This window comes from Melanostigma gelatinosum (assembly GCF_949748355.1).
Source record: "Melanostigma gelatinosum genome assembly, chromosome: 10".
Classification (NCBI taxonomy): Eukaryota; Metazoa; Chordata; class Actinopteri; order Perciformes; family Zoarcidae; genus Melanostigma; species Melanostigma gelatinosum.
Window position 1 is genome coordinate 12,255,677 of NC_136643.1, and position 19,624 is coordinate 12,275,300.

General features: G+C 41.0%; 1 protein-coding gene across 1 annotated transcript in view; it reads left to right on the forward strand.

Moving 5' to 3' along the window:
• Positions 1-17,319, forward strand: part of LOC306783077 (nck-associated protein 5-like) — a gene marked incomplete at both ends in the record, with an annotated part of 39,073 nt that extends 21,754 nt beyond the window's left edge. The window contains 7 exons of the mRNA XM_079276606.1: positions 4,656-4,832; positions 4,972-7,862; positions 8,204-8,318; positions 9,067-9,142; positions 14,219-14,605; positions 15,873-15,987; positions 17,289-17,319. Coding sequence (XP_079132732.1) covers positions 4,656-4,832; positions 4,972-7,862; positions 8,204-8,318; positions 9,067-9,142; positions 14,219-14,605; positions 15,873-15,987; positions 17,289-17,319 — 3,792 coding nt within the window. The remainder of the gene's footprint in view (positions 1-4,655; positions 4,833-4,971; positions 7,863-8,203; positions 8,319-9,066; positions 9,143-14,218; positions 14,606-15,872; positions 15,988-17,288) is intronic.
• Positions 17,320-19,624: the final 2,305 nt, after the last annotated feature.

A 19,624-nucleotide genomic window follows, 5' to 3' on the forward strand; every position in this document is an offset into this window, starting at 1 on the left:
AACTAAAAAAAGTTGAACTTGACTTTAAATTATGTGATTCAAGTTACACTATATCTGCTCACCTCACCGTGCAGGGCTACTAGCTAGTGCGGTCTGCTTTTCCACCATTTCACTTCTGCTTCCCTCCTCTCTCTGTATGTCATGCCAAAGTTCACCAAAGTGAACAGCAGTGCGTCTAGTTAGAGCCCAACCCGGGCTAAACACTGAGTAGCAGGGGGGGGACATGAAAAAGAGAAACAGTAAGGTGTAGGAAGTATTAATGACAAGGAGCCTGAAGACAAGAATGTGTATGAGTTGGAAGACAGTGTGTGTGACATTGAATGAGGTGAGAGCAGTGAATAATGTGTTTCTAACACCAGAGGGGAAGACACTGGTTTCAAGAGCAGCTGAGTGTAACCTTGCTTTGGGCAGCTCTGGGGGATGCATGGACGAGTTTTGATGCGATTGTGAAATTTAAAATGAACTCAAAAGTCCATGGAGGCTAAAGTGCATTGGCCTTGTATCTGAATGGCCCATTGATCAGCAGCCTGGTTGCTGGCAGTGAACCTGAAAATGATATTCTCTTTTGCTATTCTCCAATTACCTATTTAAAATGTTATCAGCCCATTAGCACTACCATTCTAATGCATCAGATGGGCTAAACTTATTTTTTAAGTGATTAATGTTGTGAATTTGACACAACACAACAACAAAACAGCTTATTTAGGTTTAGGCAACACAATTAGTTTGTTAGATTGAGGAAACGATCATGGTTTGAGTCAAAATTAGTAACTCTGTTTTAACACTAAAAATAAGTAAATTTGATGAGTTTTGGTTTCACGCGGGACACAAACAGAGGACTCCTGGGTGATAGTCCTGTCTTTGTTTGACACATCCATCCAGCCTGACCTCCTTACTATGCAGACTTTGTCACTCTTTATACTGTATACATGCTCATAACTGATGCAAGGGAGGCAGGTCTTATGGGTCAAGCTCTAAAAACCTGTCCCATAATGCAACTTGAGGTTGTCCCCTTCAAAAGTCTGAGTCAGTGCGACGAATGATAAATGATAATAATAATTATATGAAAAAGAAGAAAAGGCTTTACTCATAGCACAACATGCAAATGGGTGCAGTATAAAGTGCTACACTCTTGTCTTGGATCTTCCACAGCCAGACAGAACAAATGCAAACCGTCACAAAAAAACCAAGTAATTTTAGCACTTCCATTTATAGATGTGTCATACATTTATTTATTCACTTACTTTTTCTTTTAGTCACGACATAGACGTACTTTTAAGTAGAAAAAGCCTGGCTCTGAGCTTTTAAATAATTTGTGAGTAACTCCTGATATCTCTATTTACGGAACTTTCTGAGCTTGTTGGGAATAAAACTCATGTTGAGGAGAAAACTCAGGTGAACAGACTTAGGTCGAGGCGTTTAGCTCAATTCAAGCAATAAGGTTTATTTGTAACAGAAGTATTATGTCCAGCAGTTAAACGTGCACGGACCTAGAAAAGTTCACTCTGTAGGAGCGAATGAAAAGCTAAAAAGGCGCTTAGACAGAGTGCGCATGCGTGTTAAAGGGTCTTCTGATGGAAGCCTATTGGTTAAAGCAAAGTTGGAGGCGGATCTGTTTCTATCTTACAGACAGCCTGTTGGAGCACTGGGCATCTCCGCCCACACTGGCTCACGTCCGGATCCCGCCTTCTCTGGAACATCAGTGTGTGTGAAATGTTGATGTAACAGCATATTGTTAACACTTAAGGTGCCGAAAAAGGGTGCAGTTCTAAGATATGTCGAACTCTCTGTGTGAATAGATAAAGAGAACTCTTCTTCTACTCTAAGATGGCAGTTTCTGCCCTAATCTGGTGGTTTAAGCAAGTGTTTCTTTCAGGGCCACTGTATCTGTTTCTATCGTGCGAACAGGCGACGGAATGCCCTGCTTTGAGTTTTTGACCTACTTACAGTGACCTCACAACTCCGCAATATAAGCTTACAAGTATAGCTCATATTATTTAACATTGAATGAATATATTTTTATTTACAAGCTTCTGAATTTGATGCTGTTTGATTTTATGATGAGTACATCCTGTGTGACTCATTACTTACTTTGATGAAAGTACCTTTGCAAAATGCAAAAGTAGGTTTAGGTATACTGTATATACAACATAGAGCTGATGATTTCTGCCACCCCTGAGCCACTGTATTTAAAATATGGGGCCTTGAGCAAATTTTTCATATGAAAAATATTTGGAAGAGGCTTTGGTTCTGTTGCAAGCAATGTTGTAAGAAGAACGATGTTCTTCTTCCACTATTTGTAATAATCATGTCTGAATTGTATGTACAGAAATATTAAGAAATGTCGCCTCACAAAGTGGGAAATCATTGCAATATATGAAGGGGAAGAAACATCTCCACAACTCCATTTTGCCCTTGACTTTAAGCACAGGGCCAGTCTGGTTGAGGGTTTGTTAAAGTGGATCACTCAAATCCCAGATAGCCCTCGACATGCTGACTGTAATTAGTTCCAAGATTAATCCGCACAATCATGGTCAAATGTGTCGTCCTCCCACGGTGCTCGTGAAATAATGGCGAGCACGGATAATCAAATAATAGGTGAATATCAATGAATAGACCAAATCACTTCAGTCCCTGGCTCCCTTCAGCAATTATTTCCTATTCACATTAATTATTGCTAACAGATGACATTAATGACTTTGAGAAGAAGCTGGCCATGGCAGCCTTGCAAACGATCAATGCTCTTCTAAATGGGGGCACAACACTTTTGACACCTTTGGGTCCCTTTGATTGGAAATGGCACCAGTGCAAACAGCATCTGCTGCCTGCCAGTGAATTGTGCCAGCAGTTATAGGAACATACTGGACTCTCTAGGACTCGAAAAGTGGACCTATAAGCCATGAAGCGAAGGCATCAAATTGACAATTGTACCTTCTGCCTTCTGCCTATTCAGTGCTTTTTGATGCCTTGCATCTTATCAAAATCAAAATTTACATAAAAATCATTTTTTGTAAAAAAAAACAACAAGTTTTACATAAGACAAAAAACTGATGAATGTATTTTCTCTCATGCTGTTTGGGCCATAAAACTAGTTTCAAAAAGCTTAAAGCTTATATGGAGCATACTGGATGTGATCCATATCATATAGTGAATACTTGGAAACCAAGTCCATACCAGTTTCTATGAGCAGTTCTAAAACAATAAACATTCAAAATGAAAGGCTAAACAGTCAACTCACTAACATGTTTGATTGTTTTATTTTTTGCAAACCTAGTTTAAATTAGTATCAGGCTGACAACGAAGATAATGTTACACTGCTACCATCACAGGACATGAGAAAAATGTTTGGATCTTTAGCTAACTAGTTGCTTTCTCCACCTGTCACTGTTTATTTTGTCTTTTTACTATTTCATGCTAGGCTGATACCGCACACTCAGCCCATCAGGATTAATGTTAGCTGTAAAACTAAAACAAAGAGCCAAAAGTGTCTACAGGTTGTATGGAGTTGTACAGTGTTGATTCTCAGTTAGGTTGGCAGTACTAGTGACTCATCCACATTACATCACTGGAGTGATTTGGGTCATTAACTAGTCAGAGAAAATTCCATTTTTTTATTTAATTTACAGCAGATACATGTAAACGACTGGGGAAAATCAATTTGTATCAATTGATGAACCAATCGATCAGTAAACCTCAGATAGACAGATGGCAGCTTGATCACTACAGGGAACTGCTGCTTCAGATTTAGAACAAGGGAGTCCATTCCCAAATAAAATGTATGTGATAAAATATGCAGTGAAAGTCCTTTCAAAGCTTTCAACATTTCTTTCAAAGCTACCTCTGTCATGTCTCTTCAATACAAGTATTTTGCATCAGCTGAAGATATTTTTGGAAACAATATTCTGTGATCTCAATCTTCTACAACATTCTATGAGTTATACTTCTGCCTGCATTACACTAAACTATTCAATCAAGAGGCTTCCAATGCACTTTCCTTTCATCTGTCACTTATGATGAACAGGCAAAGTGTGGGCAAATGGTTGTTCTGGCATTAGCAGAAAACAATTTGATCTGACTCAGAGGAACACTATGTGAATGTTGATTTTGGTTAATTTTGTAAACTCTGACCAACATAAAAGCATCATAATCTACTGCTGTCAGTTAATGTGCAGTTCTGTTTGAAATATGAATGAAAGGCAGACACATCAAGATGTTCAATGTTCAGTGTATCATGTCAGAACACAGAGGCCTCCCTTTAAAATGTCTCATTGACCAGCTTCAAAACATTTATGATGGTACACCTGCAAGACCAGAGAAACAACAAAGGCCATCTGTCAATTGGAGTTGAAAATGTCAGTCTAGTCCTCAATTAGCCTTTGGTTGGAAAGAGACAGCCATGTATCCAGTCTATCGATTCTTTGGGATCTGTGTCAGAGACAAATGGAGAGCCATGGGGCATTATCATAGTGTATTTCCTTCAGACTGCAAAGAGAGTCATAATTACAATATTTGTCACAACTGATAAATTGAATTGTATATCCTGTTAATATGTCTCTTATTGCCAATGCTTTGTCAATGTTGGCCTGCAATGAAGACATTCATTGCACTGTTTCTTTAATTTCTGTTGATTCATTACATAATTAATGATTTTCCAGGAGGTCCAAAGGAATGGAAAAGCAGGTATTCCCGGAAGGTGGCCCAGCCTGCTGAGTCTAACATGCCCACGCAGTAGTGGTAGCGGCAGTGGCAGTGAACTGTCACTATCCAGTGCTGGTAGTGAGTACTCCAGTGGCTCCCACACTTGGGCAGAGGGACGCGGATTCTCCAAGCAGGTGGGATCTTTCATCTTACAATCATCTTCCTTTGATTTGAAGAAAAAGGAAGTTGTCAAAGTTGTCATCTCAATGGCATGTTGGTGATCCCTCTGTACATTCCATTTCAATAATTGTAAATATGATTTGTAATGCACAGTGCGCCGCAAGCCGGGACAAAAGGATGAGTACGGGTTCAGTATCCAGCAACCACTCTGCACCCATTGAGCAGACAGACCTGGGATGGAAGGAAGGCCACATTCTGAAAGGCCTGAAGCGTCTCCAGATGTGCAGCTCCAAAGAGGCATCCTCACTTGCATCTGTGCCACACTGCAAAGATTGTATGACTTCCAACGAGGGCATATACTCGTTTGGTGTCAAGTGTGGCCAACAAGGGAGTACAGCCAAGCAATTAGCCCCTACAAGTAAATCTTTGAAGACTGGAGCAGGGACTACTGCCCCCCTAGACTCAGATGATGCAAATACTGAATCAACTAAATTACAAAGTACAGAATCCAGTGATCAACCAACAAAAGAGCTTGTTTGCTTGCAGAAACTGGATGTCACAAGGGATGATGACAACAATTTTCAACAAGACCCTGTAAAACTTGGAGGGAATTCTGGTCTTTTTCCCTCACCTGTCACAGACAACTTCTTATTTTTGGAGGGCCCCTCAGTAAAACCTGGTGTAAGCCCAACAGATAGCCTTACGCATTTGGAGGAAAAAAACAAGCCTTCAAGCATGAAGTTAAGTGACAGAAACAATAACCAGGAAAGGTCTACTGACCGTAAATCCAGACTTGATCATGTCAAAAGACAACACAGCAGATTTGCATTCAAGCAAGTCGAAGCAGATACAAATAACGTGAGCTCCTCTATTCAGCATTCTCCAACAAGTGCTCTGAGCTCTGTGAGTGTAGCCAGACAGCGCAGCTCCTCAATGGAGGTTCCTCACTGCAGAGACCAGGCGAGTCAAGCTGGCAGTGAAAGCCAGGGCTACACCATCTCAGAATCTCCACAGAGGAAACTGAAACCTCAACTTTGTGACTCAGCAAGAAAGGCTTTCATTCTGCGGAGCAAGAGTGCGGATGGAGGGAAAGAACAACCTAAGCAAACACATTCTCCCCTCCACCAAAAACTCATTAAGGGCCACAGGTCCAAAGGAGAGTCAAGCCCTCCTGGGCACAGTGTTCCTAGCAAAAGTACAAATCTCAATAAAACACATTGTTCAAACAAGGGATCATCATCTAAAGTTGAGAAAGATGAGAACATTTTGATACCAACAAGTTCCAAGTCTCTCAAGAGTGTACGGTCTCCCCTCGCATCCCCTGTGAAACATTCAAAGACATTTAAGCCGCCAGGGATCAATGAATGCTCAAAGAGCCCAACAAAATCATCTTTGCAAGTCACTGGACTTCAATCAAGCAACGAGTCTGTGGAAGAGAGCATCTACGACAACTTACCCTGCTCTCCACGAAAACAACGACGCCAAGACCAGCATTTTCCCGCACTTTCAGAACGTAGGTCCCTTTCCCCACCACCACCCCCAGGTCGAACTACTTCTCTTGTCCTTCGGCCCAGTTATGACAGCTTACCAAAAGCATATCCATCTGCAGGTCAGGCTCAAAGCTCTACTACTGGCAAGATAAAATTGGGCACCACCAAGCCACAATCATATCTTCCTTCCATTTTACAGCCACAACAATCCAACACAGCAAAGGACAATCAACATACAGCCCCACAACTGGGTGCTGATGGGAAGCCACTGAAAGATATCCCCACCAAGCTCTACCATACCCAGTCATCTAAGATGCCACCTGTCTCACTTCAAGAGTCTTCAGAGTCAGTCCAGCTATCTATGGACAGAACTGCCACATGCCATGATGAACATGGTGCTCCATCTATATTTCCAAGTCAGAGCATCTTACAAAGATCCCAACAAAGCATTAGTGAGCCAAAACTTACAGATGTATTGTCTCAGGCATATTCTAAGATGTACTGCCATGAGATTGCCAATAATCCTCAGAGTTCCACCTCAAGACCTGTAATAATGTCTCTCCCTGTAAATGCTAAATCTCATGAGGCAATTTCTGGACAGGAAACCAATACCTTCCTAGTTTTTGGAAGACATGACAAAGATGATACAAACTCCACTGCAAAAGGTATCCACACCTTTCAGACTTTTACGTGTGATCCCCAGATGATACATGAAGGTGGAGCTCACGATAAAGTCCGCAGAAAGATTGAGACCCGCTGTAACTCACTGGATTCTGAGCCCTCTGTTCAACCTGTTGCATCAGACAGCGGTGTGATGTTAGATTGGGGATTTGATGAGGAAGGTTGGCTGTTTAAACGTTCTGTGTCTGTGTCAACCAGACCTCCGCTTAAGCCAGTCATGGGAATGAATGGGGCTAAGGCTCGTAGCCAGAGCTTTGGTGCACGCTACATGGACAGGCCAAGCTTCAACAGATCTGGAAAGGTCCGTACCCAGATCAAAACACACTCGGGTAGCTCCTTGAACTCTCTTAGTGATGTCCTTCCGGGAAGTATGAGTTGCTCAAGTAGCTACCATTGTCCAATGAATCGATCCCTTTTGAACAACTTTTTGATTGAAGAGGGCCTGACAGTACCTTCACATTTGGGGTCCTCCAGTGAAAGACTTCAGAGTCTTAAACACCAACGTGAGCAGGCTAGGCGCCTTCAGATTGAGCAACAGTTTTCAAGCGCCTTTGGTGAGCCAGTTTCTGAAGAACCAGAGAGACAAAGTTCTATAACCACAATCGAAGAGAAAGTGATGCTCGGCATAGAGGAGAACTTGCACAAGACTCAGGAACAGGAAAGAACCAGTGACGTGAAGCAAAAATCAGGCTCAACCTTAGCAAATTGGTTTGGTTTTCGTAAGAGTAAGCTTCCTGCTCCAAGCAACAAAAAGACTGATCCACCCAAAGTTAAAGAGGACAAGAGGGAGCAAAAGATTACATCACTTCTGGGAGGAAAGCAAACAAAGTCGGACAAAAAGAGAGACAGAAGAAAAAGTGATGGAAAAGAATGGTAAGAAATTCCTAAAATCAGTATTGAATGCCATCTTTTGACTCACTTTTCAACTTTCATTGAATCTTCATCTCAACATTATACATAGTTTTTGTTCCAGCAGATTTTCTACATAGGTTATTGCTAATGAAGTACTTTAATGCCTCAGAGGACGGCCATTTCTAATCAAGTTGTCTTAGACACATGTGCTAGTCTCCTTAGCCCAGAGACCAATTGAGACTCATTTCATTCAGAGGTTTAAAGCGATATAGGGTAATTTATCCGAATCATCCAGGGCATGTTGAGTCAATATCAGAGGATCTCAGTATGTAGTGATCTGTCAACAAACTGTTTTCTTTCAGCTCTGTGGCGATGAGAGAGCCTCATGATGCAGTGCGGGCATGCATCTCAATGCCCTGCCCTGGAATGTCCCTGAATGAGATACAAGGACATACTGACTTCACTGGGGACCCGAAGGTAAATTAAATAATTTCCTCTCATTTTATTTGTATGTGGACAGTTTTAGTTCTAATCACAAAAATTTCTTCATAGATGTGTCCCCAACACCTGTTTTATGTAAAAGTATGTTTGTTTTAGTAATATGACATTACTGCAATTGCACCAGAAATTACAATATGAAGAAAAACAACTAATTTATAAGAAATGTACTTATACTTTTTATTAAAAATAAAGTGGGATCAAATGAAAACAGAAAGCCACTACATGACCGTCTTTACAAGTGAGAATTACTTCAGGCTGATTCCACCAACTGTCCATTAATTATTATTATTTGTTTTTTAATTCTCAACCACTCTTACACACAGTTTCATCATTTCAGCCTTAATGACCAAATCCTATCTTGTGACCTTTTAAATTCATCACAATGTTACCATTGGAGTCCATTTATTCATCCAAAGAATGTATTAATATTTCAACAGGTGAACACATTAAGCTTTAGTATCAAGCCGACACACTATATCGCAGTTTGAATATGTGATTATTGTTTGAAGTTTAAAACCTGTGAAATGTACCATATGCAGTGCCACTTATCAGTCAATAGAGGAAAATAAGGGTGGAGCTAAAAATGCTAACAGAATATGGAGCATATTCTTTAATTTGTCACGTTAGGACTCTGACACAGTCAAGGTTGGGTGACACTGCACATGCAGAAGTATGGAAGAACATGTAGGTAACTTCTCTTTTGACTTTCTACAAAAACACATAGATGCAGATGGTGAACCTGAGAGCTGATGGTGAAAATGGATCCACAGTGAAGAGCCACAACCAGGATGCTGTAATAGGTCAGATTTTTCTAGTCACTGTTTTGTAGGACTCTCCAGAAATCCTTACGGTCACTGCAATGAGTAATTCCCCAATTTGCTCTTTGAGCAATTTCAGCATGCTAGCATTAAGGTGTTATCTGTGCTTACCATTTTACAGTTTGCAGACAGAAGTGAAGACCAAATATGAAAGATATGTGTAAATCATAAACATGATGAATATGCTACAAACAGTCAAGCAAACATACAAAATGCTTCATTTTGTCAGTGTGTGCTTTTTCCTCCATATTTCTGTTCATTTTATTTGTTCTATTTCTGCATTTGTTTTTTGTTTTGGGTGGCAGTTTGAATCAAGGCAAACAGGAACCATTTCACCACGATTGTATTTCACTCAGAGTTTGCCCTTTAATGGGGACATTGTATATATCCCTGACCGCTCATCTTCACAGATCCATGCACTGAAAAATTGCATGCACAGGCTCATCCAATTGGAATGAACCTATTCATCCATATGGTGATCCAAGCTCATTCCTGGCATTTTTGTTCCGGCCACAGTGATGTAGGAAGTTCGACTGGACAGTTCCAGCACTGACCTCTTGTAGAGCTGTGTTGTCATATGATGAGGATGATGTTGAGGTGGATTGAGGATGGGACTATCCTTTGTACAGCGCTGCACTTGGAAACTCCAGTCCTAGTTTCCACATTTTTGACCAATTAATTAAGTTGGGCTTACGTGTCGCAAGTGGATAAATGGTGCTGCTGTTACAGATTTTGGGGAAGAGCAGTTTGACAGGTTCAGCTTTAGAATACATTTTATCACTCAGAAAGAGCGTATTTAATGAGAGCCCAGAGACCGACGCTTCCTGTTACACTAATTTATCTAGTACATAATTACAGCAGGTGTTTGGTAATAAGCAACCGACTCCACAGGTCACCAAATCCCAGCCAACCCTAGGCTGTATGGAAAGCTACTTGTAACGTACATAATGGTTTGTTCAGCTCAATGGCTCAATTGTTTCATATTTTTTCTTTTCGAATATATACATGTGTATTAATTAGGAATGTGCAATGGCTTCTTCTCTAACATGTTAGCCCAAAAATACTTTTTAGGAGAATGGGTTAAGTAAGGTCCCATTGTATTGTCTTGACCCTTCGCTAAGTCCCACCCCTCAAGCAAGACTGGCCCATCATAGCGTAGCATCGACGAGCCCCAACCACGGTCCAACAACTATCCTGCTCTGTCTGCTTCATAGACACACTCAATCAGAATGTCTACTTATTGGGGATGGTTTTGTGGATTAGGTGCTAGTCTTGGTTAAACATTGTGAAATTGTGAAAATCATTGCTCAGAGAGGTTGGAAGGAGATATGTTTTCTTGAGAAGGGTCATTTGAATATGACCAATTCCCAAATGATCTATGACGGTTTTGCTGCCCTACATGCCAGGAAGGAGGCATGAAGGGCAATGATGAGACGGTGTGAAATGTGAAGTTCAGAGAAAAAGGACATGTATTGCTGCTGCATGTATTAGTGTTTTCTCCCAGCTTGGGTCTGCTTGGTTCAACCACATTTTGGATTTAATTATCAGGTCTTTTCAGATCGGGATCGACTGTCTTTGGGTCTCTTTCGAATCAGTTCTAATCACCCCTGGGTGTGGTTCAAACGGGTCTCTTATTGAAAATGGATTCATGGGCAAGTATCCCAAACACGTATGTCAAAACACTTCAGGTCCATTTTGCTTCGGTCGATTTGCTGCTCAAATGCGATCTCTCTCGCTCACACTGACCAACACACATTAGTTATTTTCCGCTGAGAGAGGAGACTGAAACTAGACAACAAGTAAAACTTAATTTGGACCTTATTTCATTGTGGTCACTTACTAAGTTAAAAATAGCTGCAGATAAAACTCAGATAAAAATCGCTCAGGTAGAGGACGCTGACAGACGCTGCTGGAATTTCAGTGGCCAGAGTGACACCATGGGCAAGATGCCGCAAATATCAAGCGTATTTGATTCGGGCGACTGCCTGCCCTCAGGGTTTAATCACCTCATTAAAATTTCAGTACTGCACCAGTTAAGCACGCTCACCCAAGCCACTGCTGAGTGAATTAAGTTTGCCTTGAGTGATGGATTAAACCATCCAATCTTGGCATGAACTTGTCGGGCCTCATGAAGAGTTGACAGAATAGTTTCTAACTTGATGCTTCAAAATAATGCGAGTCAAACGAAAAACAACATTAGTTCAAGGTCTGTAGTTTATACTGAGGTGCCACATTTGTACATCTGAGGCTGGTTTTGTTATTTCTCATGAAATTAGACTTCTTCTTCTTCTCTCTTATTTTAAAGTTCTATTATTCGCCGATTGGGAGTGACACTGTCACGGTTTAGGCTTTGCCCCCTGTGTTCCTGTGTCTGTGTGTTTCGCCTGATTACACTCATCCTACTCACCTGCCCAGTCCACCCAGCTGCCTTCAATCTTCTCATCACCCCACACATATATACTCCCCTGCTTTCCCTGTTCTGGTTGTCAGATCGTCCTTGTTCGTTCCAGCATTGTGGCTACCTCGTGTTTGCGCCGTACTCCAGCATTTGGTCCTCGTGTTTGCTCCTGGTTTGTACCTTTGCCTTTTTTTTGTGACTTTGCCCTTTTTTATTGCAGTTTGGATTTTTTGCCCACTCCCTGTTGGAGTCGCTTTAAGTTTTTGTTTGACTTTTTTGGGTGAAAAGTAAAAGAAACCTTATTTCGAACTTCACCTAGTCTCCAGTGTCTGTGTCTGCGCTTGAGTCTTAGCTGAACCTGAGAGAACGTGACGAACACTGAACCACGGCCCGCATTTGCGTTCTAGCTAACGTCTCCTTCTCACCTACGAGACACGGACATACGTCCGTGTTGGACCATTGCTCACAGAATAAGTTAGCACAACAAAATTGCTCACGTCAGTTTCCAGGCTGGACCGCTGATTAGCTAGTCGGCACTTTGAACTACAAATGATGTACCTGCAAATGTTTAAATGCTTACTGTAAAAATCTTTATCCAGACAACAGAGGTTAGGGTTCTGTCGATTCAGCTGTCAATCAACACACTGGCCAAAGAATAAATCTGAAGATTATTACTGCAGTGTTGCTTTGTGACATGGAGCAGTTATTGATTGAGCTTGGCATAACAGAGAGGTGAGGAGAACAACCTCACCGTACATGCCAAAGGCTTGTTGAAAACAATCATTTCTCAGCCGCTGTGATTCTGCCTTTCCAGGATAGACTGTGTCACAGCGGTTCTTGTTAACTTCCAACTAAAGACCAAACGAATCAATAGTGTCTCTGTTCAGTGTCTTCTCAATTGAATTACTTGTTCTTGTTTACAACAGGGTATGAATAACTATTTCCATCACTGACGGACACTAAAGCAAAAACAAAGTGATACATGAAAAGCAGCAATTGTCGTATAACTAGAATGGCTGTTTGTGACATTGCTACAATGTGTCCGTGACTCATGCTCTAAATTAAGCTATTCCGAGGTGCTAAGATGTTTTTTATTGCTGCTTACGTTGACATTTGTAATATGATGAGAGTGTGTCGTTTTATTTTAACGGAAAAGTACTATACATAAAACCGATCCTATAATATTTCCCTTGGGTGACAAATTTGAAAAACTGCATTTGAGCACTCTAGCTTAAACACGGAATGAGAAAATAGGGGGGGAAATGAGCTTGTATCCCAGAAGAGGGGTGTAAAGTCTTAATTAATAAAGGGGGAGCAGCTGTTTCCTTTGCTCCAGTGTGAGATTGCCTGCAGGTTCCTGCCACAGGGTACATATATCATGAGCCTGCATGACTACAGCTGGAGGATATCTTTTTGACAGAAGATTTGTTTTGCAAGATAAACGATTCTCTAATCCAAATGTAAATGATAGAAACTCCACATATTTGAAATGCGTAAAGCGTCAAGGTTCATGAGTGCAACACCTGTTATGTGTAATTCTGGAGGCACAATGTCAGACTTTTGATTGAACAATGCAAATTCTGCATCTTTAATCTCAAAGCTGAGAAACGTCACATCCAACATAACTGCGTTTGGCAGTTATGTTGGATATGTTGCAAACAAAATACACACTTATGGGGTTGTGTTTAAGTTTCACGTCATATGCCATTCCGTGCCTTTCACATTCAGTGTGATCAATGCATGCTAGTATTCGCACACCCATTAAACATCTGTAATACAAAGCAGCAGTGGTTTAAGTGGGCTTGATTTGTATTGGCCGAGTCGTCCTCTGTGGCAGCCAGGGCTACATGTTTGGTGTGATCAGCAAAATCTTTCCGCATCCTTTACACGAGTGTGTAATTATATGTACTGAACCACCATTTTTCAATTTGGCTTTTAAGAGGAACCCATCGGCAAGCATGATTAGAAAAAAAAACAGACCAACCATCTGTCTGCTTTGAAATGATCAAAAACACAACACTAGAGCTCAAACAGTGAAGATAATGTTGCAGGAACAACAAGGAAGCATCAGGGAAACAAGCTTATGCAGAAAGATAAATTAATATTGATTGGTAAAGCTGTTCTCATTTGATAGTGAACGTTTTTCAAATCATCAGTTATCATTTCTAGCAGCTTATCCACAGCCCAGTCAAACATAGTTTGCATTGTACGATTCTTCAAACCACTGATGCGTTGAATGTCAATGTTTTTCAATTCGATCTGAGCAAGTCATGTAGTGTATTGAGCGACTACGTGTAATTGTGCGTTGCTGCACGCGTGATAGGAGGTTGATATTAAACACGTTTATGACTTGTTTTTTTCCGTTCAGAAACGGCGACGTTCAATGTATACCGTGGGTGGCAGAAACATACAACGGCAACATTATTTGTGTTGACTGGGTTGTCATCCATGAATGACAAACAGTTTATTCTCCACATGGAACACCTTACCCCAGACTGTCCTTCGAGACACTAGACAGTCAATTGTTATGTTAGTGTACATACATTTTACAGTTTCTTTAGCGCCACTTCAACCATGGTTACCCTGTTGTTTCCTTCCTGTTGTTCTCCTCCTCTTTCCCACGACCCTGAGCCACTTCGACTGTTCTCCCTGTGCCGCAGGCTCCGGCTGCAAGATGCGAACGTTGGACAGTGGAATTGGGACCATCCCCCTTCCTGAATCCTGTTCCTTCTTCGCCTCCATCCTGCACCTCCTCCCCAAATCCTCATCAACCCCAGAACCGTCCCTCAGTCCACCCAGTGTCCCTGGTTCCTCCAGCGAGGACATGTCTCTTTCCCCATTACCCCGGTGGAGAATACCCTCCAGCTTTAAGGACTGCAGCCATGCAAGGGTGCCAAACTCCCTCTCCGACTCCTCTATGACCCATATCCAGTCAGTGCCTTTCCCCACTGTGGCCTTCCTCCAGCCCATCCAACCCCAATCTGAACCCATTGTGACCCCTGCCAGTGTGTGTGATACCCAGAGCAGGCTGCCCAGACCACCACCAGGTACAGTAAAGCCACAGAAGTTTCTGCAAGAAGCAGTGTGTGGGCTGCTGAAGTGAAGATGATGCTCGTAGGGTTTTCTCCTTTCTCTTCCACTAAACTCCTGAACTCATCTCATAGATCAAAATAGATAGAAAAATGTAATCTTAAATGCAGTTTTTTTTAATATAACAAATTGTTCTGTATAAGTTATATAACAGGCTGCACATTTCTGACATCTGTCACTCTCGTTCAAAAAGGAAATACCCAATGAAGGTTCTGCTCGGGTAATTCATTATTCATTTATCCATCGTGAGGAGCATGTTAAGAAGATGTTGTCCACCACACACACGCTATATATTTTCATCAGCACAGTTTCAAAAGGACTATGATGGGAATGGGGAACACAGGTACACTTAATGAGCTGGTGCTCAGTTAAAGCAGCTGTGTCTCGCTTGATTGATTTTATTATTTGAAAGTGATTGGCAATCTGTTCTCATTTCAATCTTACTTACGTTTATCACAAGTCATGTTGCAGCAGTAAACGAAAAAAGAAAGGTTTTTTTTTTTTTTTTAATGGTACAGCCTGGAAAGCTAGTTACTGATGCTATAAGCCTGTCAAGCGTTCCATTCTTGCATGGCTTGCAGTTTATAATGATATCTGTGGCAAATTTATGACTCGCAATTTGCAGTAAATTTTAAAAACCTGATTTCAGACAGGTAGACAAAAGCAGGCTTCTCATTTCTAGCCGACGACCATCAATTGTGCCGGCTGAAATGGCAACTGTCGCTTGCAGGTTTTATTAAAGTTGCTCTAGTTAGCTAATTAAAGTCATGTTTCACTTGTTTCTTAGTGCAGATTGCTAACCCTACAGCCAACTGAATGTTTTTTCTGTGAAATGCAACTTTATGTCAGTCATTTCTTCTGACACACAGTAACTATACTTTCAACAGTTTGATTTAGGCCACCTATAAGATGTCACCCCATATTTGACGAACTAGACTCGAGCTTCATTTGCACATTGTTTCAGTTTGGAGAGGTGTCTATCACTTTCAGGTCAGAATTACAATGTTGTCATCTTTCAAGATGCTTTAGACCTCACTCAAATCTCCTGCCACTTTGAATTCAGAATGATAATCTTGCTCTCTTTGAAGATGTCAGATGTCAGCCTGTCTGTGTCATTCTGTTCTCCTAACTTCACATTTGACTCCTTTTCCTGACAGGAGAGAGACTAAAGTCTGACTGCTGTGAAAACCTCTGAAATGAGTTTCACTCTGTGCTTTTTTCCAGGTGGGATGGAACCAAAGAAGTTGACCTATATCAAATCGAAAACACGAGCCACTCCAAGCCAACAGAAGGAGCAGACAAGACTTCAGCTTGCCAACTGTAAGAGACGATGGAGCAGGTTTATTTAAGTGATAACTTCAGGCCGAAAACCTGTTATATGCTGTGTCCACTTATCGTTCATCTGTCCACATTTTTATTCTCTAACTGTTTTATCCAGTGTTACACAACAGTGTTACACTGTTACTCTTTTGGGGGCGACCGTGGCTTACTGGGTAGAGAGGGTTGTCCGCCAACCGAAAGGTCACCGGTTCGATCCTCGGCTGCACCGTGTCCTGTGTCGAAGTGTCCCTGAGCAAGACGCTGTACCCCTCACTGCTCCCCGGGCGCCTGTCATTGGCAGCCCACTGCTCCCTATATATACAGGGATGGGTCAAATGCAGAGAATAATTTCCCCACTGTGGGACTAATAAAGGAATGTTTCTTCTTTCTTCTTCTTCTACACTGAGAAGTTCCTTCATGATAGGATACTAAAAAACTAGAGAAGCGATTTTTAGGTTATTACGTCAACGTGAGCAGAGTCACTGTGGCGTGTAGCTACAAAGAAAGATGAAGAAGAATTTCTCTTCTTCATGTCGTAGAAACCGTGCAGTTTGCCTCAAAAGTACATTTAGAATGCTACACTTTCCTGTAAAAACTAGTTTTCATCCCCACAGAGTAGAAAGTAAGCTTAATGTTGACAACTAAACACATGACTGACACAAGTTTCACAAACATCATTTGCAGCTCGTGTGTGTGTGTGTGTGTGTGGTAAATAAGATAAGAACGTACGATATACCTTTGGGTTAACCAGCCACAGGTTTGATGTTGCACAGGCGCTGTCTGACACACAAACAAAATGCCCATAAAGATTCTGTGTTGGGTGTAATGAATTTATTAAATCCATTTAATTTACAGAAATACACACATTTTCTGTACAAGGTCATAAAACACAGTTTTCCCACGGTAACAATCCAGAAATCCGATCAGGTGCCAGTTGAACTTAAGCAACTGATTTATGTGGGGAAAATTACGCAACTTCACATCAACATGCAGGGCAGTAGATTTCTTACAAATATCATCCCTGCCCACTGCAATCAAAGGATTTCTATTGCAGTATGTGATTCAACCATTTCCGGGGAAATAAACAAATAAATATTGCATGATACAAAACAATTTATAAAATGATGTGTTACTTTTCTTTATATGGCAGATGTTTTGTTTTGCATCGTGCTGCAGGATCTCACTCTGCTCTACATCTTCCATTTCAGAGTTATTCAGCCATCCTGAAGCAAGGAATCAATCAATCAGTTGGATTTATCACTCGAACACACATGGAGGATCCCTAAGTCCCACTGTTTTGATACGGCGTGCCTGTGTCAGGATGAAACGCTCAGAGCTGGACAACAACTGAGCTTGGCATTGCAGGCTTCCACCTAGGTTTTAGTGGAGATACTGAGTAGCCTTTCAGGTGTAGTAATCAACCTTCTGGCAGCCATTTGAGGTTTGCAGCTCATTGGCATCAGCTGGTTGAATTTCTAAATGTACAGCTCTGCTGTCTCACAGGACTGGAGGTAAACACACATAGTTATTTTCCTTTACCTTTATTTTTCACCCTGTGAAGTAACAATTTTGACAAAAACATGCACGTGGCCGGCTTTTTTTATTTTGGCGTTGTGCGGTTAGCTACTGTAGCTCTTTCAGGGCTACTTGTAATCATCTCATGAACACAGTTGCACACAAGCTAACGCCTGAACAGTGGGTCCAGTTTAACACACGTGGCCTGCAGCTGCGAGTTTACATTGCTACGACATAACCATGCTTGTTAGCTAGCTAAACTAACTGCTCTGAGTTGTTTCTGATTTGAAATGTTGTTCTAACAAAGCAGTATACATAGGACTGTTAGTACTTTGCGGACACACTGTTTAAACTTCCATAATCTAAACACCGAAACACATTACAGCAAATTCCATACATATTTGCTTTTGTAACCAGTTTTTTTGAAACTTAAAATTTGGCCGCTAGTGGACAGAGCAAATGCTTAACACAATGACTGACATAGCTAACATAGTTTGCAATCACCTATTTTCATATCCAGCAGACAAAAAGCAACATCCTCTCTGATTGGTTCTGGCCACTTTACAAATCTTATATTCAAAGTCCAACACATAGTCCTTTTATCCCGCTTTTGGTCTCCACCAACTCTTTAGAAATAGTTTTGGGTCTTGCAAGCTGTTTCACTACATGAACAAGCCACTCGGTAGCTTTCTCATTTGGTGCGCGTAGTTAGCGCACAGTGGGTTTATGTGACTGTGCGCCTACAGAACCAATACAATGAGCCAAAAGAAGCTTAAAAGTATCATTTGATTCCATTTTGTTTAAAGAAAGAGAGAAAAATTTGTTAAATGCAGGTTTAAACATTTAATATACTTTGCACAAGCACATCCAGTTCACCACCAGACCTCCATTATGGCACCAGCTGTGGCCACTTTTGGAGATTAATGATGCAAATTAAAGGCCTCCACTAAAATCCTGCTGAGCGTGGATTGTTTTGACATTTATTTGCATTCTCCAGCAATGTGTGAACATTTTAATAAATGTTTATGTGAAGATCGAATTCTGCTTAAGATCTTATGAATATCTAAGCTCCAATAAATATGTCAGTAATTTATTTATGAAACCTTATAAACTCAAGATCACAAATTATGACTTCCATCCTGAAGACCTTTTATGTACAGCACTTACTACTGATTGCCATCCATGAGCTCTATACCTGACTTAGTAATGTGATTCTTTAAAGTGTGCACTATGTTGTTGGAACGGTTTTTTTTATATTGTCACAATGTTTATATCAACTTGCATGCAACCACCCTCGGACTTATTCTAAACACAGAAATGCATCGTATGAATCTGATATCCAGTATATGACTAGTTTCATCACAAGAGGTAAAAAATACTGATGAGGGAAACTTGATATGCACTGCTCAGTTTTTATGACATATTACACACATTACATGTTGTCATTATGTAAGCAAAGGTCTGTTTTGAATATCATCCATCATGGGTCTGACTATCACGCTTGAAATTACTTTAAATAACTGTCACGTTTTGAAAACATTGCATCTTGTCATGAAACTCCTCGCGTGTGTACTGCATTCTGTATTTTTTACATATTTCCACAGTTATGACATCAAGACAAAGCAGTGAGTTTTGCATGTAACCGTAGCACCTAGTAGGCACATTGTGGACATTGTTGTGCTAGCTCAGGGAAAATACCATTTATTGTCTCTGATAGATGCTGTGGATTTAATAAGTACCGGAACGATAGAGCGCACTGGTATATAGGCCGCGCCAGCTGATTTTTAAAAGAAAAAGAATTTGTTCATAGATAAGCCGCACTGGTCTATAAGCCGCAGGTGTCCCCGTTGAACAGCAAGATGCTTTTCACAGTACAAAAGTTGTCTTCTTCTATGAACATCATAACATGTTGCTAGCTTCTAAGCTAATTTTAACATTATGGCCAATGGGGAAATGCTAACCGTGATTAGCATTGGCGAATATATAATATATCTTTGTACATATTTTCATGCAGACATACTTGCATTACAGACTAATGTCTCTCACGGCTACCAAACGAAAAGCAATGAGGCAATAACTGTTGTTGCTCATAGCTCTGAATAGCTGTTGTGCTAGCAGCAACTGGCCAAGCCAGTTAGACG